This window comes from Mustela putorius, unplaced genomic scaffold (assembly GCF_011764305.1).
Source record: "Mustela putorius furo isolate JIRA1106 unplaced genomic scaffold, ASM1176430v1.1 tig00000275_pilon_pilon_pilon, whole genome shotgun sequence".
NCBI classification, from domain to species: Eukaryota; Metazoa; Chordata; class Mammalia; order Carnivora; family Mustelidae; genus Mustela; species Mustela putorius.
The window spans coordinates 2,300,683-2,322,224 of record NW_025421341.1 but is presented as its reverse complement, the minus strand read 5'-3'; the positions used below and the strand labels follow the sequence as shown (position 1 = coordinate 2,322,224).

At 38.3% G+C, this 21,542-nt stretch overlaps 1 protein-coding gene across 1 annotated transcript in view; it reads left to right on the top strand.

Annotated features, from left to right (window-relative positions):
* DNAH7 (dynein axonemal heavy chain 7) overlaps window positions 1-21,542 on the top strand; it is a 254,346-nt gene that overhangs the window by 65,508 nt on the left and 167,296 nt on the right. The window contains 7 exon segments of the mRNA XM_045078496.1: window positions 1,161-1,385; window positions 3,442-3,588; window positions 5,324-6,009; window positions 7,926-8,112; window positions 16,022-16,215; window positions 17,698-17,896; window positions 20,889-21,029. Of these exon segments, the coding sequence (XP_044934431.1) occupies window positions 1,161-1,385; window positions 3,442-3,588; window positions 5,324-6,009; window positions 7,926-8,112; window positions 16,022-16,215; window positions 17,698-17,896; window positions 20,889-21,029 (1,779 nt within the window).

Sequence of the window (21,542 nt, the reverse complement as noted above, 5' to 3'; positions counted from 1 at the left end):
CAAGTAGATGGAGAGGCAGGCAGAGAGAGAGAGAGAGAGAGAGGGAAGCAGCCCCCCTGCTGAGCAGAGAGCCCGATGCGGGACTCGATCCCAGGACCCTGAGATCATGACCTGAGCCGAAGGCAGTGGCTTAACCCACTGAGCCACCCAGGCGCCCAGTAGCTAATTATTCTAATATGATTTATTAAATGATCTGTCAGTTGACTCCTAATTTTAAATGCATCTTTTCAACACTCAATTTCCATGTACATGGATCTAGTTCTGACTTCTGTTCTTCTTCCTCCTCTATTCCTGGGACAGAACAAGAACTGTTTAAATAACTGTATCTGTATGTATTATATTTTCATATTTGGCTACTCGCTCTCATTTTTTTTTCATGATTATCTTTGCTACTCAAGTATTTATGATTTCAGAGACTGTCAGAATTATGACGAATTTTGTTTTTTAAATTGCCAATGCAATTTTGATTGAAATTGCTTTGGTTTTATACTTACTAGAGGAGAATTTACATCTCGAGGATGTTACATCTTAACCTACGTTTTCAAATTTATTCAGAACTTTAAAAATGTCCCTCAATAAAGTATTATCATTATCCTCATACAGATTTAGCACAGTTCTTGTTATATTTGCCTATAGTTCTCTTTTAGATTTTGTAATTAAGAAAAGTGAGCCCTGGTGTCTGCTGCAAGTCTGCAATCTGACGTTTGTTACGGTGGCAGTTCAACTAATACTTGTTCCCCCAACAAGTCTCTGAGAGCAAAGCCGTGGGCTGTTGGTTGTCACACTGAATTGCCAGCATCTGGCAGGGTGGCAGGCACTGGAGGGGGATTAGGAGGGGCCCCAATATGCGACCGTGAAAGCATAGGTGATATTACCCTGCTTCATCTTTCCCAGGAACCCATAACACTCTCTGGTTTTCCAGTGCTTCTTATGTGTTGTTTAGTATTTTCTGTTTTTTTTTTTCCCACTGCTTTTGTGTAGAGGTGCTTGGGAACGATGACAGGAAAACTGTGCTGCAGTCTTCTCTCTTAAACTGCAAAGTCTACATTTCCAACAAATCTGTGCATATTCATGCTTCTTTATACATAGCGTTTCCACAGCCTATGTTTTGACTTAAGCTGTTCCTTAAAATGCCTTCTGCAACTTTTGTCTTCCTGCAGGCTTATATTCAGAAAGTAGAGACCACCGACATGGTCGAGCTGGGCCAGAGACTGGTGGATTCTAAAAACTGCCTCGCCTTCCTCATCGAGTGCACAAACTTTTCTCCAGCAGACATTAGGCTCAATAATAATGTGTTTCAGTGGTATGGAAGAATGGATGAAATTTTTGATGAACATAGGAAAATCATTAAAGAGAAAACAGAACAATATCAAGAAGGCCTTAAGGTTGGCATCACAGATATTTTGAATTATTTTCATTTTCTGGAAATGCTTAAGTTTCAACCTACGTGGCATCATCAGCTCTGTCTCACACGTCAGATATTTAAGCTTTCTCATGCCATCAATTTTAGAGGAAGATGGTATCCATACTGGCTCGATATGTTATATCATTTCTTGACTTTTCAAGGGTGAAAAATCCTAGTATACTGCCCTCAAGTGACCATTAATAAAAATAGTGTTTATCTTATACAGTTTATAGTACTTTTTTGAGTTGCTTTCCTTATTTAACATCAAAGCTCTCTCAGCAAAGTGTGCCTTCACACACACTGAATCACCTAAGGCTTGTGCCCAGAGTCCTCACTCGAACATTCAATAACTCTCGCCTTCTCTGGTGTCCTACATAGACGACGGTTTGTGTTTTTCCCCTCGTCTGCTTGTCCAGTCTCGTCTACCTCCTCCACTCCTCATTCTTGACTTTTGGCTCACCCCGAGCAACTTTTAGACCCCTGGCCCGCTACACCTCTCCTCTCGCGCGCGCATTCCCTCCATTTGCCAGCGAGCGCACCCCTGGCCCACTCACGGGATCCTCACGCCAGCGACTCTCTCAGAATTCCTCTCGCCAGAGCTCAGCTCTGCTGCTTCTCTGCTTCCATCACACTGTGACGCATCTCCGTGGACTAACCACCCGATCGTGATGTTGTCCTTGTCCGGTGCGTCTCCCCCATGGACGGTCAGCCCTTTGATAGAGGCTGTTTCCTTGTTCCTTTCTCCCTTTACACCGTGGCCAGTGAGGTGTCCCCCACACGGGAACAGAGGGAGTGCTCCAGGGCTGTGTCTGCATACATGATTTCATACATTCAGTTTCACCATATAAATGAAGAAGCTGAGGTTCCCAAAGTGAGGAGACTCATGCCAGGTCAGCCAGGAGAGATGTCCCTTATAGCAAATCACGTTACGGCAAATGTGGTTAATTGACAGAACATGCTGGAAGACTAATTCACAGGCTTAACCAAAAACTTTTATTTTAAACAGCAGTCGGTGTTTCTGTTGTGCATTTAGGTCATTTCAGGCTTTTTTTTTAAACCTGTAGAAGACATCATGAATCACAAATATTAGACACGGAAATTATAACAGATTCTTAGCAAACTGTTAGATGGCCCAGAATTATCTATACTTTACTATTCTGCAAACTTCCTATAATGTTGAGGAATTTCATCTTCTCATTGTCCTTCCCCCACTGCACCAGAACTATAAAATTTCCATGAACTAAAGAGGATACAAATCAGCCTAGATAATCCATAAAATAGAAAATCCATTTTTTAATAACTCAGATTTGACTTTTGAATATTTTATTAAGAGCTCTATTTTTAGAGCCATTTAACTTAGAGTGCCTTACCAATGACAATTTTGTAATGAGCTTTTCTCATTAAAAACAAAAACAAAAACCACACACCTGTTTTATGTTGGAAAGTTAGAGTTTTTAGATTTTAAAATCCAGATGTATTTGTCTTGCACATTTCCTGTGAAGAGAGTACATAGGACAAGAAAAATAACCTTGAAGTATTTTGTTTTAGCAACCAAAAATTGAAAAGATACTGACTATCAGAACACGATTAAAGAAAATCTGGGTTTTTTTCCAGTTGTTTGTAAAAATGCCACAGATCTTAAAACACTGGAGCTTTCTTTTAGCCTCATACTTGATTATTATGAATTAAAAAAAATTCTTATAAATCATTTGTCAGCACACATTCTTTAGCATACTAAAGAATAATACCGTTGTTTAATCCATTCTTATTTTACTGGTTAGAATATCTTAGATTGATAAAACAAAGTTAACTTTAATTCCTGAATTATAGGAAGCTTAATTCATTACTTTTAAATCCTGACTCTTAAAAATGCTGCATGTTTTAGATCCTTGTTCTCTTCCAGATGATTCCTCTCTTTTTGCCTGTGACAAAATAGAATAATAATTCTGATAATCTTTTAAAATACTTGAACTTTCTTGCAATGCCTAGGGGTTTTACCTTAAAAAAATCCTAACAACAAATATTGTTCGTACTAGTTACGGTGTGAACGGTTTGTGGAGGAATTGGAGAGTTATGCTAAACAGGCAGAAGAATTTTACTCCTTTGGAGACCTTCAGGATGTACAGCGATACCTGAAAAAGGCTCAAACACTGAATGGAAAGTTGGACTTAGCAGCAGATAAGGTATAATTCCAACATTTTTAAGAGGATGAATTAGTTCAAAAGAAAGAGCTTTGCGTTTGTATTGTACATTCACCTTTTAAAAATAGATTCAAATAAAAGTTCAAGTACCTTGAGAGAATAATATAAATGCTGCAAATATCACTATGCTCTACACCTATAACGAATATAACTCGATACGTTAACTATACTGGAATTAAACATTTTTGGAAATAATAAGTGGTAAAAATAGATCTTATAGACATGCTTTGAGGAGAAGCTTGCTGCTTTCTTTTGGTAGTTATCTCAGTGGCCTTTGTCTTTTATTTGAAAGATAGAGTGATATTTCCATCTGCTTATTTTTTATTTTGCATCATTTAATCATTTATATCATGTGCTAGCACCTGCTTCCTCATTATAGTGTGCGCATCTTCATAGAAGGCGGTATAGATTTGGTGACTGCGTTTTGAAATTATGCCCATTATCTTCTCCCGTTGAGCCACTTTTTCCCTGATATTGCTATGTCAGAACTTGGCTTTCTCATTAGAAGAAGCTTGAGGTGGAAAAGCCATACCCTTTGCCAAAGGAGATGTTTGAGATTTTTAATTGCATTTTTTAACAAAAAGGGGAAATATGAAAACAGACCATATTATGATGCTTTCCCATTTTTCTTACATCAAAGGATTTTTGTATCTTATTAGTTCAGATAATTAAATAGTTTATAACAGTCACTGAAGTCTGAACACATGTAGAGAAAACAGAAGCTGTAGATTTTAGAATTCTGTGGCCACTTAAATTTTGGGTAACCTGCATAGTTTATAAACCTAATTCACACTTTTCAAATCTATAGACTTCTCCTTTAAACCACCCACAGTTTCACAAACTTCACTACTAAACAAAGAGGAAATTAGTGCTTTCTTTGCCTCTTTTTTTTTTTTTTTTTAAGATTGTATTTATTGGAGAGAGAGTGAGCATGAGTGAGGGCGGGACAATGGGGGAGGAGAGCAGAGAGAGAGGAGGAAGTAGGCCCCCTGCTGAGCAGAGAGCCCATGCGGGGCTCCATCCCAGGACCCTGAGATCATGGCCTGAGCGGAAGGCAGAGGCTTAACCCACTGAGCCACCAAGGCGCCCCTTCTTTGCTTCTTCTTATCCCACACACGTCTTCAAGACCAGCTCTGGTTGTATCTTCTCTACATAAGCACCTATTCACCATGATCTCCTGCCTCGGAGTGATAGCGTTTTTAGTATATACTATTCATGTATATTAAAGAGATACTACTCTAAGACCCCTCTTCTATCGCCTCATATTATTGTTGAACAATTGTAATTTCACTTTCTACATATGCATGTCTATTTCCTGATATATACCACCTCCTTAGTGTTGGTATTTTGCAATATACTACTTTTTCCCTCTGTTTTCCACAGTACCTGATACAATGCTGTGTGTATTAAAAGTACTTAAGTTCTAGTCAATTAATAAATCATGGTATAACTTCAATATATCTGGATGGATAGAGACTTCTTTAAATATATACCATTACTATTTTAACTAACTTAACCAGATACTATTCTCTGGAAAATGTTATAAAAAAGAAATAGGATCGATTACTGCTCAGTAATTCTCGATTATGGCCTAATTTCGTTTTTACTTTGGGGCTTATTGAGAGCTTGGGGCCACTTTTGATAAAAATATTTTCAAAAAATTAATTTTGAGTATCATTCACTTCTAGAATAACATACCTTATACCTGTCATTCCAGATCGAGCAATTTAATGCTGAGGAAGAGGCGTTTGGTTGGCTACCATCAATATACCCTCAACGTAAAAAAATCCAGGATGGGCTGAACCCTTACCTCCGTCTCTATGAAACTGCTGTGGAATTTAGCAACAAATACCGAGGATGGACTGAAGGACCGTATCATAAGGTGAATCCCGACCAAGTAGAAACAGATGTTGGAAATTACTGGAGAGGGCTGTATAAGCTGGAAAAAACCTTCCATGATTCTCCAAATGCATTGGCAATGACAAAAAAAGTAAGAGCAAAGGTAGAAGATTTCAAGCAGCACATTCCTCTGATTCAAGTGATCTGTAATCCTGGCTTGCGCCCCCGGCACTGGGAGGCCATGTCCAACATTGTTGGCTTCCCACTGCAGCCGGCAGACGACTCCACTGTCTTCACTTTTTTAGACATGGATTTGGAACCGTATCTGGATAGGTTTGAAGGGATTAGTGAAGCAGCTAGCAAAGAGTATTCTCTTGAAAAGGCCATGGACAAGATGACTAACGAGTGGGAGGCAATGGAATTTGTGATTCTTCCTTATAGAGAAAGCGGGACATTTATTTTGTCATCGGTTGATGAAATCCAGATGTTGTTGGACGACCACATTATTAAAACACAAACTATGCGAGGCTCTCCTTTCATTAAGCCTTATGAAAAACAAATAAGGTAAAGTAATATTTACATGACAATGTTTAGGTTGTGTTACCATAATCGTCACTTATCTGTACTATACAGTTCTTTTTGCAAATTGATTCTGCCCTTCATACTTAATATTTTAAATAGTTGATTGGAAGGAGTGATAACCTTTTTTGCATTTGGAATAGTACTTACTCCTTTGCTATTACCAAGGTAGTGGACAGTAGGCCTCTGGATATTCACTTTTATTGTGTCCAGTCTGATCTTATACATTAAACTCAAAAATAATTTCACATCTCTACACATAGCTCATAGGACATCTAAACCATGACACTGAAGATAATGTCATTTTCCAAATACACTAATTAGGTTATTGTAGATTATTCTTGAACGCTTATTGTAATTTTCACTTCTGAGGTAAGTGCCGAAGTATGAACGCTGTGACTACAGCCTGAGGTTTCAGGCATCGGACACAGATGCTTAAACTAAATCCTTATCCTGTCTGTTTCTTTCAATTTTTGTGATTTGTATGAAGCAGTTTATATTTGCTTTAAAAAAGTCCAAATCCGACTACCATCTTCAATGGGAATTTGTATGACGAGGGAAAGCCAACCGCTCTGCAGTGTCCGCCTCTGGTCACTGTTGTGTTACCCTAACCCTGGGTGTGCTCTGCCTTTGGCCTCGTCCCTCGGCTGCTGTGCCTCCTGCCTTGCTTACTCGAATGTGCTCATGGAGAGTAAATTTTTTAGCCACTCTGAAAGTGGTCTAACCAGACGCTACTTTTATGGGCTACCCATGAGATCATTGGCTAGTGGGAAATCTTCCGAGTCAGTCAGGGATTAGATGGAGAAAGGGAAGAACGGCGGGAGTCCGAGGCATTTGTTTCCTCTTGTGAAGAGACGTTAAATTCACTGACAGATGCTGAAGTAATTTTAGAAGAGTGAAAATGCCTGGTGACTTTTAGGACTTCCATTTACAGGGCTTGGTTTTAACAGTCTAAAATTGCAGGTCACTAATTATAAATGGTGCGTAATGTATTAAACTACACATAAAGCTATCCCATCTGTAAGGTCTGTTGCCGCTGACCGATCGTCCTTCTGAATGGCTATGTAGACTCTTGTAGCATAGTGGCTGCAGCGATCTGGGTTCAAATCTGGCTCTATCATTTATTAGTGGGTGGACCTCAACCGGGTATTTCTATGTGCCTTGTCTCCCCACTGGTAAACAGATACACTAGGCCTTATGGATTATGGTGAGGAGGGAGCAAATACGTACAGAGACCTTACACTTGTGCTGATAAAATAGTAAGTTTTAAAAAACATAAGTTTAGAGTGTAATTATAATATTTATTCTTGAGGACATCTTGTCGTTATTTTTGTTCTCCATATTTAGAAATGAACTGATCACTATTGTAGATTAAAAATGCTTCCTTCTCATGAATGACACAGTATTATACTTTAGATTATGCAGATTTTTCTTTAAATGCCACTTAGATCTTCTGAATTGAAATATTGTGTTCTGGAAATAAAGCCTTTATAGGCCCAAATTTAAAAAAAAAAGAAGAACGTTAAAGGAAATGAATCTTGGATGTAACTACTTTTCCTACGAAGTTCAGAGTGTCCTTCACTAAGAACAGCATTACTGTCTCCAGAATCTCACTTCTCAGTTTGTACCCCCTAGCCATGGAATTGATTTGCAGAAAGGTTCAGTGCTGTGGCATATACAGAATCCAGCCCATTTGTAGATAGGTATATCTGAACATGTGTATCCATATAGACATAAATGTGGGTGCTAAACAGACCTTGTAGAACAAATTTAGTGATTTATTGTCAAAAGCAGGAACAGCAGCGCTGCATACGGGACTGACAATTCCAGGGATCATGTTGAGTTTTGTCATCTGAAACGTTGCTTGATTTTCTGTTGAACCATTGTGTTTTGCTTCTCAGAGAATGGGAGAGCAAGCTCCTGCTCCTTCAGGAAATTCTGGATGAATGGCTCAAGGTCCAAGCCACATGGCTGTATTTGGAGCCCATTTTCAGTTCTCCAGACATTATGTCTCAAATGCCTGAGGAAGGAAGACGATTTACAACTGTGGATAAAACGTGGAGAGATATAATGAAAAGTGTTATGCAAGTAGGTGAAAATCTCTGAGAATGTAATTATTTGGTTGAAGTGACAAGATTTTTGTTTTTGAAATAATCCAAATAAGTCATTTTCTTTCCCCCCACATACGTTCCTCTTTCAGATATTATTTTAGAATCCTAAGAGGAAGAAATATAAACTGAGTAGATATTTTGTCCTGACTGCTTCTTGAGGTTCAAAGTAGTTTGCATTATTTAATGACCTGTGGTTCTATTAGTGGTTCCTCCAGGATGCTCTGGCAAGAAGACACTGGTCCACAGCACTTGACGTCCTCTCTAGTCTATGGCCCCTTGTTATGAGCGGAACCACCGCTGAAACTGCACTATCGTGGAAACCTGCCAGCATGTCACTCCATCAATAAGTTCTCTTTAGGTATCTTTAAAAAAATGAGTTGTAAAGATAAATGTAAAGAGACCAGTAAACACGAACAAAACGCAATCGATCAAAACACAAATACTGAACTGACAATTCAAGGATGGAATTTGTTTCCCAAACTAGAAACCTGAAAAAGATACCTTTTTTTTTGTTGAATGCTTTACAGGCATGGTTTTGTATGTTACTAGGAAGTTAACATTAAAATAGAAGAAATCTTAGTTATTAAATTATATTCATTAAATGAATGTAAATTTCTCCATTGGTCTTTTGATCAAATACAATATTGGACGGTAGGATGAGTATTATCTTAATATTTTCCTACCTTAAAAATAGAAATACACATATTTTTATTATTTAAACTTTGCAAGTTGTGACTATAACCCTAAATGTGGATAATACTATATCAACACCAGCTATATGATTTGCTAGGAAAAATAAAAGATAGACATGGATTTAATGTTTACTTCATTTTATACAGTAATACTTGAAACACAACTCCATATAAACCAAATTTTTATAAAATTAATCACACTGGAATGTTATATTTAAAGGACCTTTGGTGAGTCACTTTGTAATACATTTAATCATCTTTAATTTATTTTAAAAGTTTAGCCTTTCATATGTCATTTCCTTGCAAAAGGGCACAACCCTTACAGCATATATACATTTTCACCGGAAAAAGGATCAAGTAGAATTTTTTTGGTTGCCCAAAAAAAGCAAACAGTAGATGCTTGTATTTTCCTAGTTAAGAAAATTAAAAAAAAAAAAAAAAAACATTCTTTTTTTGGGTATTTGATCAAAATACTTTTCAAAACCCCATTTTGCTAAGGAAATTTTATAGTTATTTTAGTACCTAGAAAAAGGGCAGCTATGCTGAACTAGTAAATTAAGGAAACAGATCTTCATTTCTGTCAAACTGCTGAATTAAAAAACAAACACGGGCACCTGGGGGGCAGAGTCGGTTGAGCGTCTGACTCTTGGTTTCAGCTCAGGTCATGATCTCAGGGTTATGGGATTGAGCCCCACTTTGGGTTCCATGATCATTGTGTAGTCTCTGTAAAGATTCTCTCTCCCTCTCCCTCTGCCCCTTTGTCCCCTCTCTAAAATAAATAAACCTCAAAAAACAAACAAGCACACCTGAAACTAATAAAACTCTGTATATTAAAAGAAAAACAGACAAAACAGAACAAATATTGCTTACTCTTATTGCGAAATAAGCAGTTTCCTTTGGGTGACACTTCTTTACTCATGCTGTAATACCTGATTGTCTTCCTGAACTGTCTTTACATTTTCTTTTTCTCCACATATTAGTATTCAGGACAGCTTTTGTCCATACTCTCCAAAGCTTTGAAAATAAATCTTAGTCCATATTTTCTCAGAAAGGCTAATGAGATGACCTGTGTAGTAGAGACATCATTGGATTAAGTGTTTGATACAAAAAACCATCACTTTCCATGTGAAGGATTCCTAAGAAATGTTCTTTTAGAGCTAGGCAAGAGAAAAGACTTGGAGGTTAAATAAAGAATGTGGAAGATAATTCCATGTCTTGAAGCCTGCTGCCAAAGATCCTGTCTCACTAGGAGAGGCTCCATTATTGACCTCTCAATCTAATTCCAGAATTTTTCAATCACTATTACGAGAGTTTTGCCTATGAAGAGTTAGCTATACCTGCTGCAAAACCTCAGTTTCACGTTCTACCCAGAGTTCGTCTCCTTTGCGCAGGGCAGGTAAAGCGGAGGCTCCCGTACGTAGGAGAGATGTGGGGGGTCGCCCTTCCACACTACTTCTCTCCTTCCTGGGCTTATTGCGCGGCGCTGGGACAAAGGGAAAGAAGTAAGGCGGGGAGAGAGATCGGAAAGAGGGGGAGAAAGAGAGCATTTACTGGTATCACTGACCAGCCAAACCGGCTGCCCTTTTCGTTGGTGGTCAGAAGGTGGCCAGCCTCCTGTCAGTGTGGTCTGGGCACTCATCGTACCTTTACTTTTGGTTACCCCAACTGGTCTAGCTTTTTGATACATTGTGGACATGCGGCGTTCGCTGATTGACTCAGTATGGATGGGTGAAGCTCCCGACGAGCTCTGTCTGGGTACAGATTCTATCTTGAGCATCTCTCCCAGGCTTGAGCATCCTCTGAGCTATTTGGCTGCACCTTCAACCTGACTTTCCAGTGGTGGCTACGGCCCCAGGTGTTCCGTGAGTGTGTATTTCTAAGTCGGTTGCCCTTAAATTCATCTGGGGCTTGCAGAAAGATGGGATCTGCCTTCAGTACCTCGTGGTAGCCGTGAGCACATGGTCTGTGCCTCCCCTTCACCTGGTCCTTCTACCACAACATCTCCCGCGGTTCTTTTCCTGCTCCGGTCGCACTGGAGCAGACTTTCAGTTGAGGTAGATGTCGCTTCCTCTCTTTGCAGACACTTGAAAACATTTCAAGAGATTCTCTTGGAGTCAGGAATGGAAGCCAGTTAACTGCCTCCTATTTGGAGGTGAACGAAGTGGATAATCTTTCTTCACGTATACTGTGCTCACTCCCAAGCTTGACTTCTGACCTTTACAAGTCTTTATTTGTCGTCCATATGGGCAGAAAGCACTCTTGAGCTTCTCCCCAAAACTTTTCCTCTTAGTGCACATAAATACCGTTCCCCTGGTTGCTCAGGCGAAAAACTTAGGAGTCAATTCTGGTTTTCTTCCTTTCTCTTTGCTGTAGTAAATACGATCACTTCGCACCACCCCATCTCCCTCCTTTCTAGTGAGCTGGAAGGCTAAAAACCACCTTCCTCAGACTCTCTAGCATCTAGTTTGGGGCAGTGAATGAGATGTAGACAGATATAAACACTCACTTGGGATTTGGAAAGCATATGTGAAACAGCAGACATCTTGTTGACATTTTAGCTATTTCTGCTGTCAGGCAAGATCGTGAGCACATGACTTCTTTTTTTTTCTTCTTTTCCAGCAAGAATTCAGTGTCTGGTCATCAGTTTTATAGGTGTTTAGAGGCAGTGCTGATGGTGGCTTTCTAAGCCCTGGATTCACAGCCACCATAGTGAGTCCTCAAATGCAGTAGTGCCATTGCTGGTATCCTTTTGTCCTGATTAGGGCAGGGGCAGAGCTCGGAGCATGCTCCCTCAGACTTTCTAATGATTTTGTAATCACTTCATCACTTCTTTCCCTATGTTAAGTGTCTTTTTTTTCTTTTTTTTTTTTTTTTTTTTTTTTTTTTTTGCTTAATGTACCTAGAAGGATTCTATTTTGCCTTAAATGTATGAACACCTCAAAGATGGAACTAGGATTGCTTATATGGCCTAGTTTATATGGCCTAGATGGTTTATATGGCCTAGTTGAGGATGGTGAGAATGTAGTTATCATTTGAAGATGGAACCCTGGAACTACCTGGCATGCAGTACAGAAATCACTTGAATTATGCTCTTGGTCTCCTGGAATGAAGTCTGTTTTATAGGTAACGCTCTGGTGGACCAGGTGGCTGCTGGAATCAGTCAGTTTGGTAGGAATTTGAGAAAAAAAAAATATATGAGATGGGCTGAATTCTTTTCAAAGCACTGGAGAAATTAAAGAATGATTTGGCTTAACTCAGAATTTGAAGCTCTACTCAAGGCGTAGTCAGAAGACTAAGGAGCTACGGTGACTGCCCTCAAAGAGCCTCTTATTTTGCCCAGCTACACGTTTGATGTAGCCAAAAATGAGTGATAGAGTCTGATTCAGTGGGTTGGCGAATTACAATGTAATTTAATTTGTAGGCTTGCCAGATCTATTATGTAAAAGAGATCACTTACCGAGAAAGAGTAGGATGATGAGAACTGGAAATGGGGACATTTGGGTTGCTTGGATCGACCCCAGGTAGTCTGGCCCCCCTATCACTGAGCCTCCCTTGCCAGAAGCCTTGGAAGAAACCTGAAAGATACGCAAGACACTGTACCCCAAGGTCCAAACTTTTAGCTGGGAGAAATAAGTTGAGTTTTAAATTCTGGTTCATATAAACAATGTGAATCCACATTTTGTCTCCTAGTATTTAAAAGGTTTAATGAGTATCTTATAAGTATGTAAATCACCCAGTGGATTGTCCCTTGAGCTGCTGAGAGTAGTGATACTTGTGAAGCAGAAGAAGACCCGTACGTTTGTAAAATTATTCCTTTAACAACAACAAAAATATATACGACAGTCAATCATTCTTTTTCTTCCCCTCCAGGAGACAGAGAGTAATGAAAGTGTCAAGGGAGTCATACAAAGTTTCAAATTTCTAGTAGCTTCCTATTAGAACGTCTTACTGTTATGTCCTGAGAACACAGCTAGTAAGCTCCATCCTGGTGCCCCACGGAGGCCTCTACTTCCCTTGAGTTGCTCTGTGTGTCTACAGGCTCGCCTCATCCGTGTTTGCTCGCGTGTCAGCAAATGCCTACTGCGGAGCTAGATTTTTGGCACAACTTAAAGGGACTTAAAGCCAGTTTCATTTTACAATGATGAATAGCTTTCCTGAAGAGTGGCAGATTATAAACTGTTCCCTTTAACTCCATGAAACTGCGGGAGCGGAGTAACTCCTTCCTTCCATCCACCCGCCCCACCCCCAGTAGCATCCGTCTGTCTGTCTGTCTCTTCAACAGACAGTGATGGAAGAGAAAATAAAGGTGGTTCCATGTCCATGTGATTCCTATGCTCATGCCATATTAGGGGCTTCCAGTATTTTCTGTAGTTTGGTCCTTGTAACAGCTGTGGAAGAGTGCTCTTATTCCCATTTTAGAGATAAGAAAACAGATTCTGGTGAGGTAAGTCACCCAAGGCCACACAGCTGATAAGTAGCCTTGGGATGTAGGAACCAGGTCTGCGCTGTCCTTCAGCTGATGCAGCCTTTGTTATGGTCCCCTTCTCACAGGAAGGAAGTGAAGGTTCTTTAGTTTCCAGTCATGAGCTGATTATTTTTGAAGTCCACACACAAAGGTACAGAGATTATTGCCATTGCTCATACAGAGCTCCCACGGTTTTTTCTCATTGAGCTAATCTAAGTAGGTTTGACCTCAGGAATCCAATAAAAATTTTTTACTTAAACGTTAAGTGCTTCCAGAGGTATTTCTTCTGTAATTGTAAGATTTGGGGAAAGAAATATGACCTGTTGTTTTAAATAGTGGAATTTTTCTTTAGCTTTCAAACCTAAGATCCAAGATAGCAATATTGCAATAAGGTCTTTGGCTGAGAATGAAACAAATGTTGTTAATTTGTGAGAGGAGTTTTTCACATTTACTAGCAACCGTTCAGCTCTTTGTTTGTTTTGTTTTGTTTCCAACAAGGAAAGGCACATGTTACCAGAAGGTGGCACTCTGAGAACATCATTTTGGTTTTCGTTTTTAGGAGTACCAGAGTACTCCTCTATGCTTTCTTGATTGGATGAATTGCACATTTAAATTATGATCTGAGTCTTTGTCATGCTTCTTTTTACATGCGTTTTTAAAAATGCTGTTTAAACATAAAACTGTTAGGAAAGAAAATGTCGTTTTAAAATTATCTCTTTAAAGAGAATAGAATGATCTGTTATATATTTCATAGGAACCTGTTTTATTGAGAAAACAGGTATTAATGATAATTATATTATTTGATTAAATTGCTGTGTTTCCAAGTTACACTGTTAAAATTCAAAACAAGGGGCACCGGGGAGTTAGAGAGGAGAAGGGAGTTGAGGGAAATTGGAAGGGGAGGTGAACCATGAGAGACTATGGACTCTGAAAAACAATCTGAGCGTTTTGAAGGGGTGGGGGGTGGGAGGTCGGGGGAACCAGGTGGTGGGTATTAGAGAGGGCACCGATTGCATGGAGCACTGGGTGTGGTGCAAAAACAATGAATACTGTTACGCTGAAAAACAAACAAATAAACCAAGGGACACCTGGGTGGCTCAGTGGGTTAAAGCCTCTGCTTTCAGCTCAGATCATGATCTCAGGGTCCTGGGATCTCGCCCTGCTCAGCAGGGAGCCTGCTTCCCCCCCCTCTCTCTCCCTGCCTCTCTGCCTACTTGTGATCTCTGTCTAATAAATAAATAAAATCTTTAAAAAAATAAAATAAAAAATCAAAATCAAATCAAATAAAAATCAAAACAAGCAGGAACATGTATCTTCCCTTTTTAGCCACATTCCAAGTACATTAACAAAAACATTTTAGAGAGTCATGCAGAAGTATAAAATTTCTGTATAGAACAATTTACAGCTGACATTTTTGATCTCTTAGTCATGGCTGAGTGCCACAAGTAAGCTAAATCAGTAATCTTGAAATTCCATGTTTAATTTTTTAACAACATTCTCTTAACATCTAGAAATTTTCTACAGTGCCCTGTTACATATATTAATAAATATACTAGTATCTTCTCACTATTATTTGGCCTGGTGATCAGTATTTCCAATGTGTTTTAGCACCTCTTCCTAACATATTGGTGCTTACTTAGAAAAGAACTTTTCTTATTTGTCGTTGGTGTCAGTGGTGATCACTGAGCTTGGAGTTAAAAGACCAAGACTAGACCTAGATGACATCAAAAGAAGTAAAAAGAATTTTATTTCAATGATATCTAGATTATATTTTAAAAATCTGTTTCTAAAGATTTTCATAAACCCAGTGGTTTTTTTATATGGATGTTTTATAAATCAAGAAACTATTTACTTTTTAAAAATATCAATTCTTAAGACTACCTCTTGGTTAGAAGTCTCATCTTGTGTCCCACGGCATAAAAGAAACTCTTTTAAAAACTTGACCATGTTTGAATAATGTTAAACCAAACAGCTCACAGTGGTACTTTTCTGTGACGAAGTGTTCAGAAATCCAGGCCTTCACAGTAGAGCAGTCTTGGCTTCCGGAGAGTTCGGGAAGACCATACCTGGAACTTGAGTGCTTCAGCGGGCAGTATTACTGTGTCGTGCCCAATACATTTCACCGTAGTGTAAGATTTTTATCAGAAACTCCTTTCTTCACCCCCAAACGCTTACAGTTTTATCTACAGTTGTAAAACAGGGTTTGTATTGTTTTATTACTGATAATAATAACATCTGAAATGATGATGATTTATCATTTTTTAAATGCTTCTTCTCCAAGAGTAAAAGGCCAACACAAGTCCTACAGTCGTTTCTCCCATCATCCTTCCTGTGAGTTCGCTGTTCTTGCCCCAGGCCTGCTGGGGGTGCTTGCCCTCCCGCTCACCCTCCTTCTCACTTCCTTCCCTGCCCCCCCTGCCCCCCCTGCCCCCCCTGCCCCCTTCCCCTCTTGTCTTCTCTCCTCTCTTTCATACTCATTTTCTGCTTCTCACGCTTTCCAACTTCGAATGAGAAACGAGCATTATTGTTATGGTTCAAGTCAACATGACTCTTACTAATTTAAGAGGCTAGTTAGACCTAGATTATGCAGGACTATTTTAAAAAAATATTCGCTTTAAATTTCGGTTAACCTTTGTTCAATTAAAAACATGTAATCTCCTAGTTGTGTAATATGAATACAAAGAAAGCTGGTACCTAATATTTTTGAGTTGGGTGTTTTTCATTTTTAGGACAAACATGTTCTACAAGTTGTAACTATTGAGAGAATGCTGGAAAGGCTGAAAAAATCAAATGAACTTTTGGAACTCATTCTTAAAGGACTTAATGAATATTTGGAAAAGAAACGTCTCTTCTTCCCCAGATTCTTTTTCTTGTCTAATGATGAACTTCTTGAGATACTGTCTGAGACTAAAGATCCCACTAGGTAAGTAACTCATATTATACATGGCCATGTGTAATATATATAAATGTAATATATGTAAACACATGGCTATGTGTTTATCTGTTTAAATTAATTTTTAAAATAAGGTAAAATCTAAATGTATATAATTATGTTCAAGAATATTCTAAATGTTATCAGTAACCAGTGTAATTATTACAAACATAATATCATTGAGGGATATTTTTCCACATGTGATACAAGTTGGGGAGGATTTCATACTTTATTTTCTCTTACAGGTTTTTCAGAACACTTCACTCTTCTAGAGGCTTGCAGTGACCCACACAGGGGGTCCCGCATTATCCTTCCTGGGTATCTCCCACTAGTTTTCTTGTTCATTCTGTTACAGTCCTTCCAATTCCACTATAAGAGAGGAGGCAGCCTCCTCTCTCGGCGTACTGTCCTCTTTGCATAAGATACTCTTTATCTCAATATCCATGAATTCTTTTACCTCCCGTAGATTTTTGTGGAAACGTGCTCAAATGTCTGCCCCTCAGGAAGGCTTCCCCTGACACTGAATTTAAAATGGCAACCGTGCCGGCCTTCCCAGCCGCCTTGCCCGGACTATCTCCTCTGCCCTCTTTTCCTTCAGCTTACTTTTTATAATCTGGCAAACTCGGTAATGTACTTACTTGTTTACTGTCTGATTTCTCCTAGCAGAATATAAGCTCTGTGATGGCAGAGATTTTTTACTTTTTTTCCCCCAATGCTGATTCTCAATTCCTTAGAAGAATGTGTATATTTAGTCTATAGCAGGAACTGAACGGATATTTATTAAATTCGTTAGTTTTGTGCCTTGTGCCTTCCAAGTCGGAGATAAGTAATCCAGACAAAAAGATTAATTTAGGCTCAGATTTCCATCTGAATTTTTATGCCTCTTTATTGCCTATTGACTGCAACTGGTTACTGGTAACATGCCAAAAAATGAGGACTTTAGCCCTTCCCATCTCTATTACAATGACTATAGTTGAAAACCTTCAAAGCAGTTGATCTAGCAAACTGTGAAGCATGTAAAGTGCTAAACCTAGTTCACAATTTGTAAGTAGTCTATGAAGATCCCAGTTGAAAAAGTTAGTTTTGTGCATTTGAAGATTCTTCCAATTAGTGTGTTATCTGTTAGTTAAGACGGGTTTGCTCCTTACGTTACTTTTAACAACTTTTAATTCATTGTGTTGGAAACAAAGCCTCACGGTGTCTCCTCTGTAGCTCTTATTATAATTATAGTTTAGCAGATCTTTTTGTGATTATTCAATTAATGATGACCTCCTACTGGACTGTGTAATCCATACAGGCAGGGATCATGTCTTTTGTTCCCCCTCAGTGTTTCATCTCTGACAGCATCGAGTAGGGGCCTAACACATAATGCACATTTATACGTTGTGAATGAAGATTGATACACAAAGAACACTGACAGATAAGGAATTGCTTTAATTTGATTAATTCTCTTAAACATTTTTCCCCCGACAGGGTGCAACCTCACTTGAAGAAATGTTTTGAAGGAATTGCAAAAGTAGAATTTACAGAAACTTTAGACATCACTCACATGAAGAGTAGTGAAGGAGAGGTTGTGGAGCTCACAGAGACCATTTCAACGGCCAAAGCCAGAGGCCAGGTGGAGAAATGGTTAGTGGAGCTGGAGAGAGTCATGATTAAATCCATCCACAAGGTACTTCGCTGTGTTTATCACTATTTCCAGTAAAGATGTGGAATATTAATGTATCATTGGGGGAACCTGCGTCTCAGTTGGCAAAGCATGTGACTCTGGCTCTCAGAGACCTGGATTTGAGCCCCATTTTGGTAGAGATTATGTAAAAAGTGTATCACTAATAAATGCGCTGTTTTGTTTTGTTTTGTTTTGTTTTAGACAGAAATTGAGTCGTGAATTGCCAGTTCAATTGTAATGGATAACTTAAAGACAGAGATATGGTCTATGAAATTAATTTCATGGCAATTCACTTGAAAAGTGGGATAAAATACCATTGAAACTACAGAAAACTTAGTTGTTAGCCATAAGTTCCATTATTTCTTGCAACCACATGCTGGTTCTTTCATTATTAATCCAACACACCTTGGTGTATAAAGTCTATGTTTAGTCTTGCCTTGAATGCATCTCTCTTTAGTTCCACATCAGTCTCCCTGCATGTATGTTTCTATAGTGAATCTTTTTGTCCTGTATATATACAAAATATGTACCAAAATGTTAGAAAATCACAAATACTTTCTTTAACAGTCACTTCATATTTTCCATGTCTCATAAAACACCAACTCAGTCATTTATAATTATTTTTATTAGTAGAAAATTTCAAGTCATGGCAAGAAATATAGATTAGTCGAGCACTTAAATTCATTCTTTCCCTGTAATGTGGACTTAACATTCAAGTTCTTCAGCGAGAATAAAAATCATGATTGAGTTGGGAATCTTGAGAGCAGGAATGAGAAGGAAATATGGTATGATGTCTTAACAACAGTTTTCACTGATTTTTCAGATTCTCTCACACATTATTGAAAAAATTCATTAGAATCTAAGTGTTCAGGGGCACCTGGGTGGCTCAGTGGGTTAAAGCCTCTGCCTTTAGCTCAGGTCATGGTCCCAGGGTCCTGGGATCGAGCCCCACATTGGGCTCTCTCCTCCACGGGGAGCCTGCTTCCTCCTCTCTCTCTACCTCTCTGCCTACTTGTGATCTCTGTCAAATAAATAAAAGAAGCGAAGCAAATTCTTAAAAAAAAAAAAAAAAAAAAGAATCTAAGTGTTCAGTGGATATCATGTGTCTAAGTGCTTCTTTCTCTTCTTAAGTATAGTTTTAATATCTGCCTGCATAATAGTTTTTAAGTAGATATAAAGTCATTTCTCCCTATTGTGCATTAAATATCCACGTGGATACAACTGGCTTCTTTGATTGAATTGTTTCTTATGATAACTTCTTATTTGTGGGACCACTAAGTCAAAGAGATGAGACTTCATAGGCCTTGATACATGTTGATAAATAAGATTCCCGTACACGCAGCTGTAAGCAATGTAGATGAATTCCACTTTGAGCACGACCCAGCAGTCTTGGTTATATGGTTTGTTAATTGATGTGCACAGTGATAACTCATTTTTTAGGCCTAATACTATTACAACTATTATTTTAAAATTTTTTATCAAAGCGCTTAGGAAAGTTATTTTGGTTGCTATTCCAGAGCGTTTAGAGGGATAGAAAGGAATTATGTAGGAAGTATAATCCCTAAATGTGTATGTATAAGTTTGTGTTACTGAAATATGTTACTCAACTGCAGCATAAAGTACCACAAAGAGAGATATGTGTGTTACTATGTTTTACTGTATGTATTTGCATTCTTTCAAGCATGCTTAAATTAAGTGAATTTGGGGTCACTTTAATTTAAAAAGTCACGTTCTTGGCATGTTTGCCCCTTTATTTTACTAGATTATCATGTGTATGTTATTTCCAAAATATATATAAATTCATATATGTATATATACATATATTTTATATGGCGCAAATAAATACATCTTACACACAATATTGTACAACTTTTCACAATCATATTTCTCCTCATCCAACTATGTAGAAGTTGTGATTTAGATTTTAATGCCTTCCTCTTGTTCTTTCCACACTTCCCATCTACCTATGGTACTTCCGTTCTAGAACGTGTGTTTACCCCTCCTTGCCATTTCTGCACAGCACCTTCCATTCTCCGCGCGCCTCCCATCCCCTTTCTGTGGCTCCTTCTAGCCTTTGAAACTTTCTTTGTTATCCACAGCAACACTGCCCTTCATCTCTGTTCAGCTCCATAAATATCTTGCTAGACTAGAAATCCAGAACGGTTCATACATCCTTTATGTATTTCTCAGAAAAATCTAATTTTGACAGTTTTCTCTGAAATCAAGCATGAAGGTGGGTTTCACCCCACAGGCAACATTACTATTTTTGGTCGATACACAGAAACGATTAGAATGTTTCTCAATACGCCTGGTGGAAAAAGTGGATATGTCAGTCCACTGAAAACATATGGAGGAGAAGTACATGAATTTGACATAAAACATGCAGTAAAGAGCATAAGTAAGACTTCTTGGCTTTCTTAGTACTTAGCTCTCCATAAATGAATTATACACCTGAGCTGGTCATCATCACCTCGGGCATCCAACTACAGATTAAGAAGTGAGGTCTGGAAACACGGAACGAACTTGAGAGGAATTGTGTGGTTTGCCTCAGTGTGCGTGTGTTCATCAGCCCATGGCTGAATGGGGATCTGATGCAGTTCAAAGAAAATTATTATCTATTTGATGGATTTGACAGATCTCATTTGGAATGACTTAAATTTATATTTCAAAATAAAACTGCTTGTGCTTAATCAATCCAAAAGCATCTAAGATATCTGTGGCTACATCTTGTCAAATGAATATTTGATGTAATATGGTGCACATAGATTGATCACGTATCAACAAAATAAAGTGCTATGTAATGTATTTTTTCGGTCACAGGTATATGGATAAACTTGAATTTAAATTGTCTAACCACTGCTTTGAGTCCTTGTAATTGACTAAGATGTAAAAAGTTGAACAGTATGAGTTAGTCTGTTTAGGAGGTCAGCTGTTCATTGTTTAGCTCACTCAAGTAAACTGTAAAATGATCCTTTGCATTTTTCTTACCAATTAGGTAATCAGAGCTGCAATGCTCGCCTATACACAAGATATGCGAATTAACTGGGTGAGAGATTGGCCAGGACAGACCGTACTCTGTGTATCTCAAACCTTTTGGACGATGGAAGTACAAACAGCTATTGCAACAGGACAAGAGGTAAGCTTTATTACCCCCAGGTTTTTCAGCATTTTTTCAACTACTACTATTGCCAGAATACACTAATTATAAAAAACCAAGTAAAGACAGTCCTCTTAAAACATCAAGGGTACTTGAGCCTCAATCCGGTACGTTTTTGTACCTTTAAAAATAGAATGGTAATAGAAGTAAGACACTTCCTAAACTCAGAAAGATGAGGAGGAAAAATAATGTAATTCTCTTTTCTGCTTTGAGTAAAACCACCCTATGAAGACAAAATATTGGTTGAATAATTTTGACTGTTTTCATTTTTATTCTTAATCTATTGATTTTTGAATATTTTGAGTTATTCTTAGTTTTAAATATTGTAATATATTAGTTATCCTAATTTAGTAATATTAACTGGATTTCTGTTAGTATTTAATAACAGAAACCACAATTAGCACAACATTCCTGTCCTTGAGAAATGATATCAAGTTGACAGATGCAATGTCTGATGACAACTGGAATGTAGTAGTCATAGATCTTTTGTTT